This window comes from Sander vitreus, chromosome 6, assembly GCF_031162955.1.
Source record: "Sander vitreus isolate 19-12246 chromosome 6, sanVit1, whole genome shotgun sequence".
Classification (NCBI taxonomy): Eukaryota; Metazoa; Chordata; class Actinopteri; order Perciformes; family Percidae; genus Sander; species Sander vitreus.
In genome coordinates this window covers 25,254,399-25,280,742 of record NC_135860.1, presented here as the reverse complement: position 1 = coordinate 25,280,742, position 26,344 = coordinate 25,254,399, and the positions used below count along the sequence as shown (strand labels likewise).

The 26,344-nt window shown below is 43.0% G+C and overlaps 1 protein-coding gene across 1 annotated transcript in view; it reads left to right on the top strand.

The window, feature by feature from the left end:
* rspo2 (R-spondin 2) overlaps window positions 1-24,027 on the top strand; it is a 74,207-nt gene extending 50,180 nt beyond the window's left edge. The window contains exon 6 of the mRNA XM_078253577.1: window positions 22,542-24,027. Within this exon, the coding sequence (XP_078109703.1) occupies window positions 22,542-22,678 (137 nt within the window). The 3' untranslated portion in view covers window positions 22,679-24,027. The remainder of the gene's footprint in view (window positions 1-22,541) is intronic.
* The last annotated feature ends 2,317 nt before the right edge of the window (window positions 24,028-26,344 follow it).

Below are 26,344 nucleotides of genomic sequence, written 5' to 3'. Positions count from 1 at the left end.
ATGACTTGTAACTGATCATATTCTAAGTATTATTATTGGAAATGTTGTAGTATTTCTGTAGTATTGTTTTGAAATTAATTCATTTAATTTAAAAAAAAATTTTATATCAGAGATTCCATCCGCATACCACCAGTGGTACTTGTACCACAGTTTGAGAACCAGTGCTATAGGGAATAAGGAAGTCTTGTCTAATAACTGGCATGTGAGCCAGGCGTTTGCATAGCACCCTTGAGACGGTAAAACACTCTTCTATCCGTTGTATCCCTGGAGTGGTGCTCTGAACAGACTATAAACAATAAAGAGACTCTATTAATAGCTGCTCCGGTGCTATCACCATTGACAGACTGGGTTCCCCCCTCTCTGTCTTGTGAGCTGATGAGAGGAGAAGAGAGGGAAGGTAAGCAGAGTTGATAGCACTGCAGCACCCGGTTGTTGCACATTGATGCCATTATGGAATTCCCTACAGATATTTCCCAGCAACCCCTGTCACCAGATTCACTGGTTTACAAACAGAGATGTGTGGCAGGTTGGATTGCTCTTTCTCTGCTTTGTTTTTTCTGCTGCTCTGCGTTGCCAATCAATCCATCTGGGTATTTTCCTTTTTTTTCCTCTCTTGCCCACCCACTCTACTATAATCTTTGAACAACAGCTGCTTCTGCCATGTCAGTGACATTAGATCTTGTGTAAACAACTTAAAATGCGAAAGCTCTCCAAACTCCCACTCTTAATGTAATCCCTGATTTGGGATTTAAGAGAGACTAAAGTCCAACACAAACGCGCCATTGCAACTTGGGCTAATTTTACAAATCGGCTTTCAGATTCTCAGACGGCATGTCACTCCTGCCTGCTACCATACCGACTTTTGTGCAGCTCTGCTTGCTTGATTTGTAGGTAAAATTAGATTTAATCTGAGGGGCATTTGTAGTGCAGGAGGCGGCCAAGCCCAAAGTTAACCCAAACAAGAACAGGAGTTTTACGATATGAAGTTATGGAACAGTAAAAGGTTATAGCTTAGCAAATGTTGGAACTGAAAACAGAAACGTATTTAAGACCTGGCTTTTTCCAGAACAATGCAGTTCAATTTACACTCTAAATGCTTCTACGAGCCCACGAAGACTCACAGTCACCCTGCTGACCCTGTGGAAAGAAAAAGGAAAGGAAAAGCAGAAAGAGGAAGAATAAGAAAGAAGGAGCACATCATGATTATATTTGGCCATTGGATTGTGTACCTGTACTTGGAGAGTTACAGGCCTTTGTGGGGGTATTGATGTCCCCTGTATGTAACCAGAGAAACCATTTCTGCTGTAGGGCACAGTCGAGGCCAAGCCCTCCATCCCATCAGTCATCTGAGTGCTCGGATCCAGCCACCACTAATACTGTCTGTCATAACTTCTGTGTGCATTTTGTGTTTGTACTGTAACTGTGATAACTACCTCTTGTAGCCATGATGCCCAGTCTATTTCCTCTGCCATCAATTTGAAACCCTGGATAAACAAGTTTTGGTACACAGGATAAACCCATCTAGACTCAGTTTGCCACGTCATCACTCCTCCGCAGTGTGACATCTGAAGGCCCCGCAAGGTTTTTGTCTGTATTTAAGGCCATGGACATGACAGAGAGGCAGGCAGTTGTTTAATTTCCCCCACAAGCACCTACTGGTGCAGGGGACCAAAGTGAACCCAGATCCGCCCCGGATCGACAAGACCAGCAGGATTTGGTTGACTGGTGGGATTTAAGCCAGGTTCTGTCTGAAGCCAGTGTGGTTCTGCGGTGAATCCACAGTGCTGTGGACCTCCTGGTCCTCACCGTCTGCGAACCATCTGCTCCAAAGTCTCTGCTCCAGTAAAACGATGCACAGAGCAATGGTGATTGCCTCAAATCCGCTCTGGAGGAAGCTCAACCGCCTTGTCTGTAGCGCACACTGCTTGAGACACCAAACAATTCCGGTTTCTGGCAGTCTTTGCGTACGAGCAGGCAGTTAATCTGCGTGCATGCGTATGAGCGTGTTACACACAATTTTGGGTGTTTATACTCGCTGAGCCAAGAGGTTTGAGCTCTGGCGAAAGATGCCATTCACTTCTGAGCGTTCTAGTTACGCAGTCAATGTGATCACATCTGAGTCTGGCCTGTGTTTGGCTTGGAAACCCCGACATCCAAACACATTTCTGGATGTGTTTTTGTCAGATGTAGCCTTTTACCATCAGGCCAGCTTTTCTCTGAAACAGATGCATGCTCTCAACTTAAAGCTAATTGATGGAGCGTGTTTTTCTCAGTCTCAGCGCTCACGGTGCAGTTTGTCCAAGCCAAACAACAAATCGAGGCCTGCTCGAGCCACCACTCTGAAGTCGACCCAAAGCACTTGAGAACAGAGGTTTGCACTTCTGCTCCTTCATGTACTTATCTCATTATTCCAATTAATGTTCCCCGGGTGTGCTCTATGGGAAGTCAGGACAGTTGGAAGGGAGAGCTGGTGCACAGATGACAAGTCCCACTCTCATTTCTGCCACAGTGGAATGACGGGAGGTGATTAACGGCGATCTCTGGCCCGGGTAATATCATGAACAATCCGGATCAGTTCGTCCTGCCAGCGGGAGCGGAGCAAGGAGCGTTTTCCCAGGACAGAAGGAGAGCACTAATTGGCAGCCGACCTGTCATAGTGATTATGTGTGCCTCACACCGCAGCCTGTTGTGATTGGGGGAGCCACAGCTTAATCTTCATTTAATAAGGCAGCTCCATAGGGGCTGACACAGTAGCTGGTGAGAAGGCCTCAGAAGGACCCTGCCTCCTTTGAACAGCATGGATGGCCTGGCTCCGGACACAGGGCCTGGATTGGTGTCTGACTGTGACAAGCCCCCCTCCCCCCCACCCACAGAAATCTGGTTGTGAAGATAAAAAAAAAAAAACTCAAACACAAACATAATGATGATTTCCTCATGTTGTACACATGACTGTAAAGCTGAGATGACAGAGTTTTTTTGGAAGCTTTGTACTGTGCTGTAGTGAGTATGGGTGAAGAGGAATGACACATCAACCTGTCATTGACTTGGCCAGGTCTCCAGCATCCCAATGCCAATGGCAGTTATGGTCACCGCTGCGGTCACAGTCACAAATTACCACAAGTTCTGTTTCAGCTATAACATATTTGCTAATCTCTGCCATAGATTATTCTTTCTCCCCACCCCCCAGTCTCCACGCTTATGTTTCATATCTCCTCCTAACCAGATGAAAATTGATTATCTAGGCTCATGTCTAGACAGGCAATCAACACTTGCTTTATGCTGATGTTCTCAAACCAAACTTTTGGGTTTACTTTTCTGCCTCTCGTGCAGTTTAGTGGCGTTAAATCTTCTGTCAGAGGAGAAAGTCATTACCAGCAGTCTCTGAGACTTCTTTGCCCTGGGTACATTCCTTATTGTGGGGGGGGGGAGAGAAGGAGCAGGAGGGAGGGTCTCTGCCGTGCTCTCTGACCAAAATAAATATGGCTGCTGTCATTTTGTCAGCAACTGTCTTCAGAGAGCAATATTTGAAACACCCCATGATCCTGCTGGCTTTTATATGGAGAATCCATCGTCATACCACAGGCATGAGCCATAAACATGTGGAGGCCTTTCAAAGACCAAGGGGTGGAGGGATGGAAGGAGGGAGGTGGAAGAGGAGGGGTCAGCAGGGCTCACTGAGGCTCCATACTCCACATTATTGTCATCTGGTCTTTTCCAAGCAGGAAGAAAAGAGGAGGGGTGTTAGTGAAGGTTTTTTTTTCACACTCTTTGGCCCAGTTGAGTTGTGGTTTTGCTGAACTGCCTTTTGTAGACTGATGTACACACGTTAGATACAGCAGTCCTCTTATTTGTTTAACTCACTCTATTGTGAAGTGTGCATCAGTAGCAACACTATTCCAATAAATCCAAGCTAGCAGATGTAGATATCTTTCAAGAATACTCTTTGATGTCAAGTAGATGTCTATTCGGTAGCCAAAACATGGACAAAAGTTGATGTTCATTCTCAGCAGTGACTACAAGCTGCGTAGTTTTATGAAATCGTGACCCGAAGACCCGAATGGATTATTTCTAAGCTTGACATCCTGCTTGCACATATTGTTTAGGCGTGACTTTGTGAAAGAGGAGGAACACTGCGTTGGTTGCGAGGCTTCCGTTGCCGTTCTTCTGGCAGAGGAAATGAGGCATATGGGCCGACATCAACACCCCCATCAAAAACAGACGTACACAAACAAACAAAGTGGCAGCAAACTGGAGGGGGAAAGAAGAAGGAGTAGGAGGAGGAGGAGAAGGGGAAAATACTGTACAGAAGTGGAATGTTTTCATGTTCTCATGCCCCACAAACGGGAGCTATTTCCCCCCGCTGAGCAGTATATGGGCTGATATTGCCCATGACACAGTCGGGGCCATAAAGCGCGCTTTCACTGAACGTTCACTTGATGGGCAGTTTGTGCTGTTACACCCTGTGATTTTTTTTTTTTACAGCAGACGAGACACGGTCTGTGTCTTTACAGGGATGGATGGCAACAGCTTGTGATGAGATCTTTGAAGTAGGGTTGGATTCATACATGGACCTCTGTTTTCGTTTTTTATGAAATATCTGGTGACTACCAGCCAGAACGGTCCACTTGTGATATGATGGAGGTTTGCTCCTGACCACAGTCTGTGATTTTTTTCCTCATTTTATATCAGAAGGCGGGCCAGAGAAACCGATACAGTGAGGTGTTCAAGGATTTTACAGAGCAGCTTCAGGGGTGGCAATCTGTAAAACCTATAATGAAACCTGCTTACCCTGCTTTAAAACATTTCATTAGTACGGATTTGAAGTGTGTTGTGATGATCCAAATGTAGTTTCAGAGGCTCTTCCACCATGATAGGCATAACATTCATAGGAAACTGGAAAACTGGAAAATTGTACTTTATTGGAAGTGTTTGGAATGGTGAAATGCGACCATAAAAAACAAACAAAATATCTGTTGTCTGCTTCAGTCCAGTCAAAAAAACATGAAGTGCCTGTATCGGTCCGACCCTATGCTGGAGTAAGCCCCTGTGTCGAGGTTTCTCACCTCATATAGACGTCATAGCGTGGGATCTGTCTGATGGTGCTGCATCCCTGCACCTCCTCTTTCTGTCTGCCAGACCTCCAGTGCGACGCTGCTGCCAGCTCTCCTGTGGGCCGCAAACACTTTCATCTCCACCACACCAGGCAGATGAGGACGCATACACACACACGCACTTACAAACACACATTCACGCAGCCGTGAGTGCAAGACACGTGTAATAGACACCACCAAACAATAAAGAAACAGACCTCACAGGCAGAACAAGTCAGTTCTTTTTCAGTCTCTTTCTCGTCCCTGTTTCCATTCTCTTTTCCTGTCTCGCACTCGAATGGCACCCTCTCGCTCATGTATCACATATCACAACGCGGAGCCGTCTGAGGAACAATGTGCATGCCACAGAGGAGGATGTGTTCGCGTGGCGCACAATGTTGCGAGGCAGCGCTGCGTGCACTTGAGTCCTCCCTCTCCAGTGGTCTGGCTGGAGGAGAAAAGAAGGAAGCCGAACGGGGGAGCCAGAAAACATCTGGTGCACAGTTGCACTGGCTCAGCCACTAGTACTCCTACTCTTTCCACCCTCATTCCCTCTCTTTCTCCATCTATGGTGGGCATCTTTATAGAGACATCACAGCTTTTAATTACAGCTGGTGATTCAGAGAGAGCCTGTGGCTTCTGACCCACTCGTGTCCATGAGCGTGGAACCAGAGCACAGACATGCAGACACAACAAAGTAGCAAGTACAGACCTGCCAGACCTTTGGCTGTGTGCTCTCTGCGCGTCAGGGTGTTTTTCTCTGTGTGTGTGTATGAATTAACAGTGACAAATACAGGGGGGATTGCAGACTAATCACAGTACCATTATAGTGGTAAGTAGAGGCCAAGGCCAATTTACCAAGGTTGTAGAGCACCCCCATTAAAACAAAAAAGCTGAACACTAAGGTGATGTCACAGGTTAGCAATTTCAGCTTAACGGGGAGAAAATACTAGCACAAGTTAGTGACACATGCCTGTCTGTCGTGATAAACTGCTTTTCTGTGAGTTGAAAGAAAAGTCACTGGTCTGGAGCCAGTAACTATGAGCAGCCTGCTCAGAGCAGGGTATTTATACACACGTCTAACTAATCTGCATTAAAGGTCCCATATTGTAAAAAGTGAGATTTCCATGTCTATTTGTTTTATTGTAAAGCAGGTTGAGGTGCTATATAAATACTGTGAAAGTAAATGTACAATCCACAGCCTGTATTCAGAAACGGTGCCTTTAAACAAGCCGTCAGGACTTCTGTACGGTTGTGATGTCACAACTATACTATATATAGGTAGAAAGTGCTGCAACTTTCCCACGGCTGCAATGACAGTGCATAAACTCTGAGAACGCAAATGCGGAAGACCTGGAAACGCTGACCAATCGGAGCAAACTGGGCTTTTTCGGGAGTGGGGCTTAAAGAGACAGGCGCTGAAATGGAGCGTTTCAGACAGAGCGTGAATTCAGTATTTTCAGACAGAAGGTATGAGAAAAATAATGTGTTTCTTTTTACATTAAAAGTATATAATAAAGTACGGAGCCCCGGAAGTGACATGAAGGAAAAAAACAAAACATGTACTGGGGACAAACACTTTTGCGAGATCTTGACTTTGTTTTGCGAGATATCGAGTTTCATTTGCGAGATCTCGCAAATCCAACAAACATCTAGCTAGTAGCACGACATAATGATTACATCTCCTTGGTTGTCTAAATACATCCATCGTTTATTTTGATAAGCATTATTAATTAATACATGCCAAAGTGAAGTGTTATAATGAACATTGTCGTTGACTGTTGATGTCAATGATTGCAGACTAACCTTAGTAGCTAGCGCTAGCTAGTAGCACGACATGATTACATTTCCTTGGTTCTCTAAATCTCTAAATAAACCCATCATTTATTTAGATAAGCATGTAAATGATCAGGAACAACGAAAACACAATGTTTAACGTTAGTGAATATTTTATACAATGAAATGATGAGTTTGCCACGTATACCATGGATGTATTAAGAGAACAAACTATACTTGTAAAAGACACGAGAGAGAAGCTCATGCAGTGTTGCCAACTCTTTTCCAATGAAAGTAGCTATCATCAGCTCTAAAAGTTGCTAAAAGTAGCTAGATGACGTCATACACTTATTTGCATATTCATGACGTCATTACGCAATAATTTGCATAAAGCTTAGTGGTTGTGTCAGCAAGGTAGATAGTAAGAAATATAAATCTTTAGCCAAATAATCACAAACTCACTACAGGAATTTATATTAAATTATAATATAATAATATTACTTAGGTAGCCTAAGTAAAATTCTACTAAGGGAGGGCGAAAGATCGATAAAGAATTCTCAAAGAAGGCTGGCTTGCCCAGGGCCAGGCCAGCTCAGCGGCGTCTTTCTCCTTCTCTTAAAACATCCGTGGTCGCGTCCCGCTGTCTCTCATACCTACGCCGGCCCCCGCACCCTGTCCCCCCTCCCCTTCTACCTGCCTGTGCAGTGCCGTTGCACATGAGGAGAGAGCAGAGAGGGGAGGGGCAGCTCCTCAGTCACAGAACAGAAGAGAGAGGTGACTTTTTGGCGGCCACAAGAGAGAAATATCTTGCGTGCTCGCCGGACAATACTGCCGTCTTTTCAACAGAAAGTCACCAGATTTGCCGTTACTCGCTTTTGTGAAAAGAAGTCGCTGAGCTCATGAACGTGCATGTTGCTACCGGTTGCTACGACAACACAAACTAGCGCTAGCTACTAAGGTTAGCCTGCAGTCATTGCAATCAACAGTCAACGACAATGTTCATTATAACACTTCACTTTGGCATGTATTAATTAGTAATGCTTATCAAAATAAACAATGGATGTATTTAGACTACCAAGGAGATGTAATCATTATGTCGTGCTAGCGCTAGCTAGTATCTAGCTACTAAGGTTAGCCTTATTGTTTGTTGGATTTGCGAGATCTTGCAAATGAAACTCGATATCTCGCAAAACAAAGTCAAGATCTCTCAAAAGTGTTTGTGCCCAGTACATGTTTTTTTATTTATTTTTTTATTCGTATTTACTTTTTTCCTCCATGTCACTTCCGGGGTTCTGTAATAAAGTTTCCACGCCCAGTGGAAAATAGGGGTAAAGTTACAGATCAAAACAATACGTTTAAAGATGCTCTGTGCTCCTAGTCCCAGGCATCATGTAAGTCAAAGACAAGGGGAATTTGTTCTCTAAAATATGCTGCTGTGACTGTGATATAACTGTAATTTTAGATGTATGTAATGCAAGGATGATTTCACAAACTTAAGTATTTGTTCAGTTTTGGTAGTTGCAGCCAAATGTAGTCAAGCTATTGAGTGTTTAAATATTTAAAATGTCAAAAAGTGAAATATGTAATTTTGTGAATTTATATATGATATTATATCATGTGTATATATATATATGATATGTTCCCTATAATAGAGTCAATGATAAGAATGCAGTTTTTGCACAAGATTATACAGTTATGAACTATAAAATAACTATGCGTCTGATTCTTAACAATTTCTAGGATACGTGACAACCTCCCTAATTTGGGATACTCACATTTGGCGAGTACTTTTCCCATGTCTGTATTTTGAGTGATCTGCTATGCGAGAAATACCTATGATATTACCTTTTCAGTGAATTTAACATGATGGCTCTCCGAGGAAAACCTCCAGACATGATTGAGTGGTCGGTGTCATGAAACTCAACCCATTCCCAGATATCAAATCCCTTCAAACATAAATGCTCCTTCCCGCTGGGTGGCAAGGTTCAGGACCATGATCCCAACAGGCCTTGAGACATTTCTTTCGGATTAGTGGGAGCTTAAGCATCCCTTTGATTTGATTCCTTTCTCCCTCTCCTGCTGCATCTCTGACAGATGCTGCTGCCTTCTGGAGTACACAAACCTCTCCTCGGTGAGGTGAGACCCTGAAATGACCGTTGAAATTGCACTGTAATCATACACAGCTAAAAACAACAAGAAAATGTCTGCCATATGCCTCAAAGCCCTCTGTTTGTGTTTTAGTGAGTCAAAGGGGGCTTATTGACAAGAGTGGGAGAGCGCTGCCTGGATAGAGGGAGCTGAGCGGCGGTGACTCTTATTGCCTGTGTCTGTGATCAGATCTGTCAGAGCCACTCAGCTGTCCGTCTGCCTGGTGTTTGACAAGTGTTTGATGCAGCACAGGCCTTAGAGAGGATCAAGCCCTTCCTGGATTGGCTTTACCTCTCTCCCAATGCAACAGGAGCTCTGCGAGCACATCAAACACACCCTTCCCCCTTTCTTCCGCTGTGATCTAATGAACTATTTTTATCAAAAAATATGTGCAGTCTGTTGGATCACCAGAGGAGACTGAACAACAGTGCCTTCCGAGAGTTAGTTGAACAATCAAAGAAAACAAAACACGGCCGGCCAGACTTGATTCCCTCATCACTGGACATTGCACGGGGATTGCGGCATGATCCTGATGGCCCCTGTCTCTGTTTTAGTGTCTAAGCCCGTCTGACTTAGCTTGGCTCCCAGCTTGTTAGGGTCTGGTCCTGTTTCGGGACAGTTGTGCTCCACGTCCAAACATGTGAGGGATTTCCTCCTGGGGTTTCCTAGTAGAGAGGAGAATGGATAAAGGGACTTGGGCAGAAATGAGATATAAAGAAGGAATCATGCTGGACAATTTCCTCCTATATCCTCCTCTGTTCCCTTACAGACCCACGGAGACCAGGAGGATGCAGACCAGGTGGAAATAGAGAACGGAGAGTGTGTGTACACGTGCATGAACACACATTGTTGTACGCATGCGAGGTGGAGAGGGCGGATCACACATGGTCGCCTTGTTTTCTCTCAATATCCCCATAACACCCTGCACCGCTTAGTTAATGTTGCTACGTCAAGCGTTCTGCTCTCACACGGCACAGGGCTCATATCATCGCTGTTGGGTGAAAACCTTGTATGTCCAAAACCGTTGTTTTTCAGGAAATGAAAAAAGGCTATGTTGAAAACATTTTACTAAGCTATTTACTTCAGATGAAGTCAGACAAAATCGCCTTGGCACTGTTTAAACGTATAGGGGGACTAATAGCATTGATTTATGGAAATAATTGGTTACAAGTTTGGGATAATAGCTGGCATTCTCCTCCCTTTGCGCTATCTCCGCTTTCTATTTTGCAAGGACACAGATTGCTTAAAGAAATACAAAGTTGTTTTTTCCCCTTAGCTATCCCAGAATGTTAACTCGGGCAGCCAGGCTCTCTTCAGCACTGACACAGCGCTGTGGAGATACTAAATTTGTCTTAATTATGTAGCCTTAATCATATCGTAAGTCATAACTAGGGATGCTAATTTAAAGAGGGGTTTTCTTACAGATAGCGGCTCCTAGTAAACCGATCACTAACCGTTAATCGACAAGCAGGCAACGGAGTCCCAGTTTACCCATCCAGGAGGCTCGGACGTACTTTCCACGTTCCGTGGACAGATGCAGACTTGTACCGGTCACGCAGCCACGATGTTCTGTGCATTGACGTGGACACATGCAGCCACTTTCCTGGAACAGCCTGTCTCCACTGCAACCACCTGCGTGGTTGTTAGCTTTGTGTCTGCCTGGCATACTCTACCCTACTGTGTAGGACGGACGATTTAACCCGCCAGTCCTCATCGATATAGTAGCATGTGTCTCGTAGCTCTCCATTGTGAGCACCACCCAACAGAGAGCTACAAACAGAAAAAAAGAGCTGCTTAAAAAGCAACTCGCTAGTGCAAAGTTGGCACTAGCAAATTAACTAGCAGTTAAGAAATAGATTGTATAGCTTATTTTTCTTTCATCATGCAAAAACATTTTTTAATAACTTTTTTATTTTTGTTTTAATAAAGTTGTTTTTAACTGTTTAACTAACTAAAAGATTAATCATTGCCATCCCTAGTCAGAACCTCACCAGTTGATGATCCATGTAACAGACACAGAAGTAAAGAAACTTCATTGTTTCTATACTGCTGTGTAGAGATAGGCCTAGTATTAAATAGCTATTAAGGAAAGGTGAAAGATCAGACGTTTATTGCATTCTTTTTGCATTTGGCAGAGTTTATATACTTCATATTTTCAAACAGCATGTTTTCATTTTTACATTACAACAGAAAAGCCTTTTAGGATCAGGACTGTCCGATGTTTGCCAAATGTACCGCTCTGTGGTAATGAGTTTGGCCGGGGGTTGCTCATCCAATAAAAAGCAAGACCGAGCTGCTAACATTACCTTAAAATCTGATAGAATCCAGGACCAGGCTTCCAAACAGTGGAGGAACACTAGTGTAACGCTGGAGCTGTTTTTTATCGTAATCTGGAACCACACAAACTAATGTAGTTAGGTAATGCTTTTTGGCCTTGGAAGTAATGCTACTAGGCAATGAGCTAGTTAGCTGGTCATGTAGTTGGTTGCAGCTTACATTGGAGCAGACCAACAATACCTAATCCATTCTTTACATTTTTGTTTGTGTGTTTCTGGCTTTGGAAAGGCTAAAAAGACGCCCCTCTCCAAACTCTCCAAAATGCTATTACTGCAGCCTGAAGCACATATGGAGAAAGCTTGATAGGCATGCCATTTTTGGTACATTACATGTTCTTAAATTGCATCCCTGTTTCCTTCACTTGCTTCCCTTCTTCTGAGAGGAAATCATGCGAGGTGAGAGGAAACGAGGGAATGTGTTTTCACAGAGCTGGGACGTCATTTCCTCTGAAGTGCACTTGAATTTGTCAGCTGTATGGGCGGAGTTAGCAATGGCTTTTTAGCTGCACGGCTTCCGGGAAGGCTGCTCTCGTGTATCCTCCCTCATAGCTTCTCGGAGATCCCTCCTCGCTCCTCGGAAGAACTTCAAGTTCAAGGTAGGAAAGAGCAGCTATTAAATAGGAGACCTGAGAAGCAGCATATGATTCCTAAGATATAATTGGACCATCCCTGTTCAGGGCGGTAGGGCAAACTGTGAGTGTGCACTCATATACCAAAGTCCACCCTACCGTGGACTTTAAGCATGTACTACTTGCCAGTAGTAGACAGATTGTTTGTTGAAACCCTCATTCATCCTTCCCTCCTCCACCTCATAGTCCCATAGGCCTGCAGAAAGCCCTTTACTCTTAGCACACCTTATTGCGTGCCTCCTCATGGCTGTGTTAACAACCATTTTATTCCTCTCCATAAAGTGAGTTTGGGTTCTATAATGCAGAGGGATTGTTGGTGAAGACCTAGAGGTTCATGGGAGGGGGCAGAGCCAGGTAAATCCCCAAGCCAGGACCCCCCCCCCCACTTCTCGGATAAATAATAAGTGTTCCAAATATGTGTTTAAAAGCGGTGCGAAGTGGTCACCTCCGTTGCAGGATGTGCTTTTCCTCGGAGGTCCTCTGGAGTGAAGGCGTTTCACTTGATTAGTCCGAGGATGCCAAGCCTGATTTGTTGTAAAAAAAATAAATGAAAAGGTAGTGTGTAAAAGTACACTAAATTGATCTGCCAAGTACAGCTTTTATTAGCTTTTACTTCTTAATGGCTCTGCAAAGATAATGAACAGTATTGAGCTGCAGCGGCAAGTGATAGTGCATCAGTGTAAAGACACAGAATTGTAGATGACAGTTATATCAGAGTAGCTTGAGAGCAGCTGGTTATCAGAGATTAAATAGAACAAATAAATCCATGAGGGATTTTGTGTCTGTTGTATGATTGATTTCATCAGCTCAATGCAATACACTTTTCGGAAACTAAGATTAGAATCACAGCATGTGTGGAATTATAAAATGGATCAAAGCCTTTAGAGGTCTCATCTTTATTCACAGTAGAAGACATGGAAATCAAAGTGGAGTGCTATGGCCCTTTTCTAGCTTTGAGTGAACACAAACAGAGTCCACATCTGTAGTAACTTCGTTGCTAGAATGATGGATGTGCTACTGTGTATCCCAGCAGGTTTCCTGATCTTTGGATCTGCGGTCACATTTTGAAACCACTCCCTCAAACGCTGCAGCTATCTTCAGCTCAGCCCGCCTCGCCCCCATGCGCACAACAAATACAAAAACAAACAGACCCACACCAGCGGCAATCAGCGCAGGGCCTCCCTTTGATAAGCGCTGAGCTTTATATTTTTCTCATCAGAAATGAAACACAACATTAAGCCATTCATTAAAGTCAACTAAAGCTAATTATCCCTCATTTACCCAAGTGCCCGACGGCAGGAGAGCCCCCATATACTTAGGCCCAGATGTGTCGATGAGTCAGTCGGGAGATAGCAGACCGCAGAGGGGGCCTGCTCACTTCGCTCTGAGTGCTGCGGTTTCGAGGCGCATCAGACTCAGCGGGCCGGTTGTGATGCCTGTTCGCTGCCTGGCTGCTGACGTTAGCCTCATGACACCATTGGCTGTGTAAAGCCACTGCAATACACCAAGGTTCCATTTAGTGGGGGGAAAAAAAAGTAGATAATGATCAGTTATATGCCTTCGTTTAAAAAACTGAATAATGAAGAGAGAGTATCAAACCTCAATGGCTGGCACATTTTCTAAGTTTTGTAGTGGCTGAGTCACATAAACAGCAGGCGTCTATTTAAATGACGTCTACTTGCTGCAGGGGGCGACAGCGTGCGTACACATTTTTGCTTTTAAGATGGACGGCGAGTTGTTATATTTTGGCAGCTTCGAGCGGAAGTGTGAAAATCCTAACAGTTGGCAGGATGTCATAGCCCAGAAACCATATAACGTCATGTGATTTAACTACTCAGAACTAATTTCTTCGTCTCTGTGTCTGGTACCCCCACCAGACATTTAGGAATAATGGCTGAACCGCTTTAATAATAATTAATAATTTATACTGTTTAATGATCCCCAGTGGGGAAATTACAATTTACACTCTGTTTGTTAGAAATCACTACACACAGGCCTGAAATACACACACACATACTCAGGACCTATTCATGCACAAATGGAGAGATGTCAGAGTGAGTGGGCTGCCAGTGCTGGACCAGCGCCCTGAGCGGTTGGGGGGGTACGGTGGTGTATATGAAGCTGTTACTAGAAATTAATTTGGCCAACAAATGCTACTTGGGCGGAGTGATTAGCGCAACACCTGAAAAGCACCGTTGTTACTCTCTGCTCCTCACCACGGGGCTTCTGCTGCGATCAAATCACTCCGCCCAAGTAGCAGAAGTAGCAGTGCTTTGCCTTCAGAGAATATAGTTCCCAGTTTATATACGGTTAGAAGATGGCTGTGTCTCATGTGACCTTGTTATTTGTACACGCTGTGACTATACAAATCACAACATATAAATAGGAACGTGTTGGCGTTATTTTGTCACTTATTGGGAGCAGTAGGCTAGATGAAGCCAGTTACCTCCAGGATCTGGGCTAAACTAGGCTAGCGTGCATCAGACAGAGTTACAACATGCACGGAGAGGAGAAGGGTATGTATGGACTAACTCTGGGGGATACGGTGAATAAGACAAAGTCCCAATAAGTCAGTGTGTTCCTTTAAGCTGTTATAAAAGTGAAATACTTACCAAAAACTCAACATTGATCACAGTACTTAACACGGTCAACCATCCCTTTACCAAATAATAACCAAAAAAGTAACTCACCTCCAGGTAATTCCAAAGTTGTCTTATTTATGTGTTGTGTTTTCCTAACTGCTAGGTATGCATCAGTAGCTTTTTCTGCTTTCATGTTATATCGTTTAAACTGTAATAACGAGCGGCCTAATGGGGAAAAACATCCTTCACGTCAGCCTCCGACTTGAAATTCTAAGTCAGAGATATCTGGAATTTCTGTCACTGATGATATGTCAAGAAAGTGTTCGCAAAAGGGCTGCAAATGCAACAATGCTGACAGTTACATCGCAATCAAATCCAATATTAACACTAATACAATCAATGCAGCTAATTTATTTATTTAGCTATACACCGTTTGTTTGAATCTGGTTTGACTTGGTAACAAACTGCTACAAATGTAACGCAACAAAATAAGCTACTTTAGGCTATTTATCTGGTTTGATTACAAGGTTAGCACTAGGGCTGACCCTCTTGGAATAATTTCACAAAAACAAAGAAGTTGCGTGAATGTAGCATTTGCCCACATTGGTTTAGCCTGCATTCTTCCCTGTGGTTTAGTTTAGAGTTGCAGGGTGTGTTAGCCCCGCAGCTTCACTGTGTGGACGAAACCTCTGGAGCGCTACGTGCAGTCACAGTTGCTAAGCTAGTTATATGCTCTGGTCTAAAATCATCTGGCCAAAGGACTACAGTTGAAAATTAGCTGGCTGGCTAACACTGGCACATTTACAGAAATGTTGATTAATGTGTGTTGTCCTTTATAAATAAAGAATCAATCAATCAATATACCTCAGAAGATGTGCTGCATGAAGGCTTCTGAGTTGTTTAAAGGCACTGAGCTGGGCTGAGTAATGTAAAATAATGTCATTTTTTTCAATGAGTAACAAGAAACTGCTTACATTTTTCAATTAACTTAAATGAACTAAGTTTGCCACACAGATGTTTTAATGCATTTGTAGAGTACAACACTGTGTATCGACTTTAGGAGTATTTTAAGGATTACAGTGCCATGTTGACATGTCGGCATCAAAGTGCGTCTCAGAAACCTGAGAAATCATGCCCCAAGTTTCCAACTTGGAAATCTGACCTAAGGGATTATGCCATTTAATTTTTCCTAGTACAGTAGGAAGAAGTAATTCCCAACTTTCCAACATTTCTGAAACACAGCATAAGTGTTTAATGGAAGGTGTACTAGAGGAAACAGCTCTGGAAAGCCAATTCTGACTGTTTGAACTTTTTGGAAGTTGGCCTAATTTAACATCTGTCATCGAAGGTTTCTACTTGATAACGTACCTTTGAGCTCTCGAGCCAGAGGTGGTAACCCAAACAGCACAAAGGAAACAGTCCCCGTATTGTGAAACGCAGAGGAGCGTGACTTTGAACTCTGAGTAGACTGATGGAGAAGAACTTTAACGTCACATGTAACATCCTCTGTTCTGTCCCCTTACTGGGCAGGTTGTGGCTGCTTCTTGCCGGTATGATCGACCTTCTCCAGAGGGGGAAAGAACACGCTGTCTGCACTGACCATCAGGCGTATTAATCACCGTCTCAGTCATGCATGTGTTGCCGGGACTTCTCCGCTTAGAGACGTTAATCTCCGAGTCGGGTTTTCGCTTTAACTTATTGTCAGTGAAACGAAGCATCAAAGAGCCCGAGCGGTGAGCTAACCTGCTTTTTTAATCTCCGCGCAGATCCTCCGCTGGGTCATAGATGAGAAAATAATGACCAACCTAATCCCAACATTAGCTTTTAAAATCGGAATGCATATGTTTTATATCATTCTCGCCTCGCAGCGCGGTGATAGTAAGCAGAGAACGGGGGGGTTGGGGGAATGAAAGAATGAAAAAGTGAATGAAAGAGTGTGATCCAGAGTAACCTTGTTAGGGCTAAGTGACGCTGTGCAGAAAGCCTCTTGTCAGTTGGTTGGCAAGATGAGCTTCTTGTAAATGATTGTCCTCTCTGTCAAAAGGCTGATTTCTTTTTTCCTACATCTGACATCTGGGTCTCTGCTGCAGTATTTCCCAGTAGTTTTCTTCCCGAATATTGTAGCTTTTTCACTTTTGTCTGTATTTGTTACAAAGTCCCACCTTTTTACACGTAGCCATTATTTTCATCTGTATCATGCTGTCTGATCCAAATGTCAAATTACCCTTCTAGAGCAGTTCCCTGCAGGCAGACAACAGTACAAAGAGCCGTTAAAAGTTTTGGCCTACCTCCGGCCTACGCCTTAATGAACTATTGGTCACTTGAGGTCATACACTGTGTCCCACCTATAAATCAACTGAAAACAAGGTTCGGCAGCCGAATAGGGCAGCGTCAGCGTCCGTAACCTTTTCCCAGACAGAGGAGTTGTCGGTGTGTGAGTAAAGAGAGCACTGGCTGGCTACAGATCCTTTCCCCTTCACAGCATTATAAATGTATGTGTGAGGAGGCCCTTAATGGCTGCTAATCCAATTTCTGCCACTGAAATCAAATCTCACTGGCGCCAGTAGTTCTCTCCTTCCCTCACAAATAATGGCCTCCGCTTTGGCCTGTTTATGAAAAAGTCGAGCCGCCAAAAATCCCGTGTTTGCCTTCCTTAAATCCACCCGAATGTTAACCGAAAAACTTTTTTTTCTTTTTTTCTCTGCCCAAATCCACCAACCCCCCCCCCCCTCGCTTTGTCCTACGAAAGTTATTAATTGACCGTCTGCGTCGAGTGGAGGGATGAGGTAACAGGAGAGCAGGGGAGAGTTTTCAGCAGTACAGGATCCCATTTACCGGATGCCTTAATGCCTTCTCGAGGTCAGCCATCGATTCTTTTCTAAAACCGCAAGCAATGGAGATAAGATTAGGCCTTCGATTCCTGCACTGCCGCCGGAGTCGTTAGTGGATGAAATCACTTGGCCTGTGCCGACAGTCGGTGCATTGCTCTTTTTTAGCAGGTCATGGCCTCTGGGATTATACTGTAGGACAACATACAGATCCCCCCCACACACACACACACACACACACACACACAGTAGCCTCAGGGCCAGCAAAGAGACAACAACGTTTTTTCTTTTGCGTAGAGAAATCTTCTAACCTGCTGAGTGACGAAATGGTGAATAAAAGCCTTATTTCAGAGAATATGACACTGACTATCATGTAAACGTATGCATATTCTTGACTTTGGTCCCCTTTTCCAAAACTAGATAAAAAGATATTAGCTTTGACACTGATGAAGGGAGCTTTGGCTTTGGCTTCCTTCCCCTGGATATGGATTTGACTGATTATCTTTCAGAGCATCAGTTGGACAAGTAGTCATATTGCCGTTCCGCAAGGAGATATTATTCTGGAGCGCGAGCCATATAATATGATACGTCTAATAGCGCTTAACTCTTAGTTGGACCTTCACCATGCCGTCGTCTCGATTATTGCTGAGAGCCTCAAATAGCAATGGCAGGGACACGGAAAGGGAAAAAGGGAGACGGGAGAAGCAGAATGGCGGGGAAGAAAAAGAGAAAGCGGTGGATTCCGGCTGGCTTTGAGAGGTTATTGAGGAACGTCCACCACAGTGCGTGCAACAGGAGTTTAATATTTCTTTTTCTCACTGGCTTGGCAGCTGAAACGATTGAAAATGACACTAAGTATTTCTCAAGCTCACGTAGGTGATATAGAATCTCACAATCACTGATGCACAGGCATAAAGGGGATGTATATCACTCACTCACTCACACACACACACACACACACACACACACACACACACACACACACACACACACACACACACACTTCAAAGACACATACAAGACTTCCACAAAGGTCATTTTTGACAGCGATAAACAACCGTCCTACCACAGGCTCTGTTTCTAATTCAGAAATACAAAACATTTTGATTTGCTCTTGAGATTTGTGTTTGTTTGTTTGATTGAATTTTCATTTTCAAACTCAAACCCACATGTCAAGCTGGCAGAGGAAGATCGTATCTACGAAGCAAAACTAAACATTGGTGAAATTATGGTTTGCAGTAGTGATAGTAAATGCAGCCAGAACGGAAAGAAAAGTATTTAAAAAAAAAAAAAAAAAAAAAAAAGGATTCTAATTTCCTGATAAAAGCCATACTCCTGTGATTTGATCCTTACTGTGCCAGTTACGACGCAACACAAAGACAGTAGATGATTTAAAACCTACCGTGCCTTCCAAGACAAAATTATCTTTACATGCTCTGAGATTTAAGAATTTGTTCTTGGTTTTGAAAGCAATTGAGATGAGTTAATCATTTCTTTCCAGGCAAATTAAACTGTTTCCTCTGTGAACCCTGGTAATCAGCTTAAGTGATTACATCGGCCGTAAATATGAGATGATGAAAGCTCCAGTGTTCAGTGAGTGCGCGGTGCCCTGAGGAAAGGCTGAACGGGAGTTCTTGGTTAGATATGATAGACCATCTCTCTAGAATCAGATGCTGGGGGAAGGGGCTTGTGTGGGGATTGGTTGCCCTCTAGCTGTCAGCGTTGAGATTGGGTTATAAAATGGGGTCTGAGATTGCTGTGGAGGTGAGTTCAGGATGTCTCATCAGTTAGTTTGGGGGGGGGGAGTTTCAGCTGAAGCTTGAAACAAGTTTAGCACTTCTGTGTTGAGTTTGATTGAAAGGATTCAGTGTCTGCAGGGAAACAAAATAATAAAGTAAAAAAAAAAATTACATGGAGTGGTTCTTATCAGTACACTGGGTTTTGTAAAACACGGTATCCACATCAGATACAATATCCAGAATCTGGTTTATAAGGGTACAATTTGAAAGCTTCAGCATGAGGCGTCTGGCATCAACTGAGTGGATTTGGTTCCTGCTGTAAAAACTTCCCTAACTGTGTCTTCTTTCTTTTCATTCTTTTTGGAAGAGTGTTTTGTAAATCCTATGTGCTGATTGTGATGATTTGACTTGTACGCTGTCTTGACAGCTGACACGATTTAGCTACCTTATTTAGATAGATGTAGAAAAGCAAGATATCAGTTCATCAAAATGGATATTTATCTTTTGCAATAACAGCTGGGTGCATTTAGAATTAGCTAAGGCTAGTTCTTTTGGCTCAGTTTTGCAATTACTGCAAAAACAAAAAAAGGAAGGAAAGAAGGATGTAAGGGGTAAAATAATATGAGTTAGTTTGATCACAAAGCTTTCAACAGTTGTCTTATCAATGTAAGTTGACTAATTAGGGTATCTATGCAATCTATCTGCATTGCATGAACTCAGTCTGCATGTGCAGTTGCTGAATTTGTTTCTTTCCTGCAGTTTTGTGTGTGTGTGTGTGTGTGTATATGTTGTAAGCGCTGTTGCAAAAGAGCGTTAAAACTCTTTGGATTGCAGATCCCCTGCCCAGTCCTGAACTAGCCAGGAAAAAGTATGTTTTAACCTAACACCCACATATGTCTTTGTTTTTCAAGCAGTTGCTGTAAATGCAGGCTTTTTCAGTTTAAATGCAGCCCTGCGTCCCAGGAATGGCCCACGAAGGCTTTGCCCGTTACAGAGGGAGTTTAATGCTGCATCATGTACTTTATTGCCATCAAATGTAATTCGTCTTGAGTTGATTGCACTGTAAGCTGTGTTTATCAGGCACCTAGCAACACTGTTTTGAATGAAAATTACCTCTTTAAAGAGCAATTAGGAAAACAAACCTATAGGCCAAATGTCTTTCAGCTCCAGATTTACTTTGACGTAGCGTAAATCATGCAAAAAAAAAAAATCCAATGTGGCATCAGCTAAGCAAGTGTACAAAGTCCCCCAAAGTCATATTTTTCAGTTGAAGGCCATGAGATGTTGATAGAAGAGATGTGAAAGTTGTTTTCAAAGGGTGATTTTAACTAGGAGCTGTGTGCGAGAAACTTTATTGCTATGGCTCAGATTGGCAATGTGACTCAAAATAACAAGATTAGATTAATTGCAGGAAATAGCTCTGAGATGGTTTGATGTTTGCATGCATCTGTATTATTCATTGGGAGACCCTGTTAGCAGAGCAATATCTTGCTTTCTCATGCGTGTCGGCTTAAACGAGTGAATATTTTCAAATCGACCTCACAGTGTAGCCCTGAGAATGGGAAATAGGTCTTGCGATGCCAGCACATATGAGAAGGAAATTAGAGATAATGCCACATTTTACACACCGTTACCTGTTTTTTATTTGTGAGAGAAAAATCTCCAACAAGTGCAGTAATAAGACCACGAATCAGGCAAGGAAACGGCGAGACTTGGTTTTTCTGTAGCGCTTTCCTGTGCTTCCCCCCTCTGCGAACCATGGCGTGGCTTGTTTCTATGTGTTCTAGATCAGGATTCAGATAGCGTCTCATCATCCAAGCCTTACTCCACTTTTCCCCCCATTAGATTTTCTTTTCCCTTAAATTCCCTCACACTCACTTCCCCCCTCCCACACATACATCTCGCACACACACCTCGTTATCTTATTTGTGGCCTTGGCAGCCAGATTGTTGCCTTGCGGTTCGGTAGCCAGAGTTTTCTCTGTCACCGAGAGCCGTGGGTGCAGAAGCTCCACCACACAAGCTTCCATGAGAGCAGGAAGTCAGTTCCCAGCATGCCTTGCCTGTCCCAGTGAAACCTGGGATGGATTAACCTTGGGGTGGGGGACCTTTCCAACTTGGATAGAGAGTTATGCAACTTCCCATACTTATCTCCCCTCTCTATTGCAGTGGTAGTGAAAACTGAGGTTCAGTCCCGAGTGGTGGAGCAAACCAAGACCTGATATGTGTTTCCTCATATAAGGTTCACTTCTTTATGTAGTGCAGCCTTTTAAATTGGCAAAAGTTGCAGAACTTGTAAGACATCTGTAAGGGCTTTTACGAAATCTTTATGATTCATTTATGATACTCGAAGCACACTTTTGATTCTTTTGTAGTTGCTTGTAGTGCAAATCAAAACAGATTTCAAGTGCTTATCTTCTTATTCCATCACCTTTTATCTTTTTACATTTTCCCAACTCTTGGATGGTGTAATTAAATCCAAGGCCCAAATCCAAATCCTGAGGACTCCAGCCCAAACTAAGCATATTGAGTTCACGTAATCTATTCCACAGCAGTCTGTTACATGCTTTTACGTACCTCCGTGTTACAGTAAAGTCAATAGAAGTGAAGCTCACTGTCATCAATCTGTTGCTTGAAAAAGCAATACTTTGCACCCATCAATATGTTGCGCCATCCCATCACTGGTTGTTAGGTACAGGTACAAATTCAACACAACATTCAGTCTGACTGTATTCAAGTATTCAAGTGTGAGTGCAGTCACCAATACTACAGCTCTGTCCCTGGTGCACTAAAAGCAAATATGCTTAGTGCAGCACCACGCTGCTGCCAACAATCTCTTTAAAGCGAGGCCAGGTCAATGAGGTTATGTGATGGATCTGTTTTTCTGTGTGGGACTGCATGGATCTTTTCACAAACAAAATACCTGATAAATGCTGACGTTTTAGATTGTTTTTTCGTATGGATGCGTCAGATCTTCTCGTCAGTCTCCCTATAAGGACTAAGCTTACAGAAGTACATATTTTTGTCGAAAAAGCTGAGAATTTATTAAGAAATACTAGCTTGGTTGATTACATGCAGGGCTGGATTAAGCTACCACGGGGCCCTGGGGCAACAACAAGATGTGGGCACCTATTGACGGATTTACAAACTCATTTGCAAGTTACCACAAAGTAATTGCCACACATAAAACCTTTGGCCTTCAGGGCCCCTAAGTGTCTGGGGCCGCTTTGCCCTGCTGGTAATTCTGCCTTGGTAGTCATGTCACATTTGCTATAGAAACAGATCACATTGCATTGAGTAGAAGGACTTTGACATGAGGTTGTCTGAAACACAGGAAAGCCGTTACCTGGAGAATCTAACAAGTGCGCGTAGCACTGATCAAAGGGATAACCACTTCTCTTTTTCTCCCCCCAGATGGCTCAGGGAAGCAGCGACCCAAAGAACCAAAGAAGAAGAACAAGCAGAGGCTGCGGTTTCGGGCCCAGAACCAGCACAGCGACCACTTGGCCTCCGCGCTCCAGCCAGTGAGGACTAAAAAAACTCGAAACTAGACTTCCCATTGAACAAAGAAACCAACGCAACGCTGCTAGCCGCTGCTGCACCCATATTCCGACCGACAACTATCACAACAATCCCACCCCCCTCCACCCCCACCCCCGCGCGCACACCGGAAAACACAACCATAACTCACAAGTCCGTCATTACAAATATATATATATATGTCTAACGTACGATATCGGTATCAACACACTAAACACATGCTTCATGCCTCCCGCTGCTTCTTACCCCCCCCCCCCCTCAGCTGCAGTAACCAGCCAGGTGAATCTCAGACCCACCCCTTGCCTTGCCTTGTGGACCTTTACAGTTGACTTTACCGAACTCATTTCCTGTCGTTAACAATGCCATTAAGCGTGCAGAGTGATGGAAGGTGCAGGGGCAGCTAGAGACTGTGGAGGCGGGAGAGCCGGATAGAGGGAGGCGGATAGGAGAGGTAGCGAGGGAGTTGGCAGTGGGGGTGGTCAGACCAGGGAGGATGTAAAAAAGAGAGAAGATGAAGCGACAATAGAGATTTGACTGAAGCAAATGATGCTGATGGACAAGAAAAGGGCATCTGGAACTGAAAGAGACAGTTTTTTTTGTTCCTATATTTATGTTAAAACTACCCTCACCTTCCCCTCTAAATGGAGACAGAGCGTTCCCATGTGTGGCCTTTATGTTATGTACATTTTTGAGAGTAATATTAAAGAAATTACCATGCGTAGTTGCAAAGTATTTTATTCTCAGCACAAACTGTTTACGTTCAAACCGCTTTATGCTCTAACTGTATAGTGTGGATATAAAAAAGAAGAAATTTAGTTGTTTGACAAGCATGGCAACAGACTCATGTGTACATAGTTTATCTAATTATGAAAGCTTATTACTGTATTTTCAGTATTGACTTGTTCACCATTCTAAATGTTTTAGAGATTAAACGGTTGTAATACCAAGCTACAGATTAAAATGATTAAAAACAAATAATAAACATAGTCGCCACATAGCTATTTCATTTATATGGTATATATTTGATTTATTTATTAATTCTATTTTGTACTTTTTTTGTTCAGTGAGAACGTTTGCCTCATACTGTTTCTCTTATATGCTGAAATATTCTTTGAGGTCCTTACAACAGTGCATATCTTTAACACGTGGAAAAATGTTTTTGTTCTGATGTCATTCAAAGTCTTCTATTACATTCATTTGACCTCATCTACTGATTTCAATGTTTTCAAGAAGAAATAAAAAAGACAAAACTATGCTTTGACATATTCTAGGTTTAATGATTAGGATCCAGCAAATGTATGGTCATAGGACTGCATATGTGTACATTGTGTTTTATTAAAATACATTTCATGTGACTGTACTATGAAGCCTTTCATTATTGTCTATGGCTGTAATATATGTGGCTAAACTCCGAAACTGCTGTTTCCTTGTCTCACTTCAGTGTGCAATTATGTGATTTAAAAAAAAACATTTGTGAAATCCATCACGTTGTGCTGCATGACACAAGTACTACCTCCAGCCAAAGGATTGGATATGGTCGATTTGGCCTAAACAGCATGACGGTACTGTTAAGGGCCTGTAATTCACGATGACGTATCCTCAAGAATGGTACAAAAGCAGTGCATGTCGCTGGTGGCTCATTCATTTCCAACATCGTACCGTAACGCCCGCACAGACGCACACACAGTTTCGATCACCTCTTTATGCTACTTATTCACTTTTGTGGTCCACAAAACACCAAATAAACACATCCAAAAAAGTCTTCTCTAGGCTAAATCTGCCTGGTACATGGGCAAAGAAAAGAATGTCATAAACATTAAAATGTTTAATGCAAGTCATGGCTAATTTAGCTCGAGATCCACTCTATGTAATCATTCTCCCAAAAGTAAAAAAAAAAAAAAAAAAAAGCTAAATCTGCCAGAGAGCTTATGGATGCACAGTAGCAGATGAATCAGACTGTGTCACATATATATCATTCTGGGAGACACAGACCACATTCTTCCTGCTCTGGTTAACCCGCCTGAAGTCACACATGATATTTCCATAGAGAAGCTGTCAGTGTTGAAATACCCAACTCTTCATATGCTCCATGCCCATCTTAAGGCCTAATGCTGAGCAGTTTTATATGCCTAAACATCTTTCACAGGTGTTCAAAGTGGCATGGCATATTTTACACAGGAGGCTTTTCATTTTCCCAGCTCTACACTTCCACAGAGTGACATTTGCACTATGGAACCCCGAAAAACGACGAAATGTAGTAAAAGTTTAAAGGCAAAAATATAATGGACTACATCCTATACAAATAATAATAAGCGACATAGCTAAAGCTAACTTTCGTCCAACCAGTGCATGTTAATCACCTACTTCCTGCATACTGTGTTCGGCCTGTCGCATCAATTTATAAACTCAAACTCATCAATTTATAAACTTAGAAACAGTAGCTAAAGCATTTTAGCCAACAAGACGTTATGATGTTAAAGAGACAGAAGGCATTAAATCTCACACTTCATCTATAAAATGTCAAGGATGACCGTCATAGAGAAACTGACGCCATATTTTGTAAAAAGTGCCAAAATTCTAAAGGTTCGATACATTTACATGTATCAACTAATAACTTATAATAACTATAACTATTCCCGCCGGATGTCACTCTTTTCGGCCGGATGACCGTTACCTTCCGCCTTCTTTGTGTTGGCGTCCTAAACTCTGGTGGATTTCTGAGGACTATGGTTAACTGCTCCTCAGATCTCTGCAGGGTAAATCCAGACAGCTAGCTAGACTATCTGTCCAATCTGAGTTTTCTGTTGCACGACTAAAACAATCTTTGAACGTACACAGGTTTTGCAGTGGCACAGCGGCTCCGTCTGGGGGCATAGCGCCGCCCAAGACGATTGTGATTGGTTTAAAGAAATGCCAATAAACCTGAGCATGTTTTTCTCCCATCCAAGAATGTTGTGTGGACTTGCCGGACCCTCCTCTGCAGCGCTGTGGAGGAAGGTCTGGCAATGCGAGACTACCACTGACTCATTATCATATGCATAAGGAAAATAGGAAATGTGCTGAGGAACAGAAAATGTCACATTGGGAAAAAAGGTAAATTATTCAATTGAGGGAGTTAAAGAAATACAATGAGCTAATAAAAAATCAAGTTAATTATGTTTTTATTTCAAGACAACTGATTGGTGGATAAGGAAAAAAAAACGTTTGTGTTTTTGTGTGTTCTATTTTAGACTTGTCTGACAACTTTTTACCACATTCAGGGCCCCATAACGCGCAACATTATTGTCCAAAAAGTGCATATTCTTTGCAAATAGGCTTAATCCTTAACATCGCATGAGTCTTCATTGTCATAAAATTGCATATTCCTTTAAAATATTAGGTCAATAACTGGCTCCGTGTAGCCAGTCGGGCTCACCATGAATGAAGCAAAGCAAAAATGACTGTTGCAGGGAAAAGGAATAAGACGTAGATGTTGTGAGTTGTTTTTGAAGACATCTGCTGCTGGTTACAAGTTAATGAACGATTCACAGATGTCATCCCCTGGGCCAGACTATCACTGCTCCAGACTGAGGGATTAAACCTAAAGGCTTACGGAGAGGAACTGCACTGAAGTGGATTCATTAAGCACAAGACCACCACTACAGCACACATTGCAGCATCTACAACGGAAAAAAAGG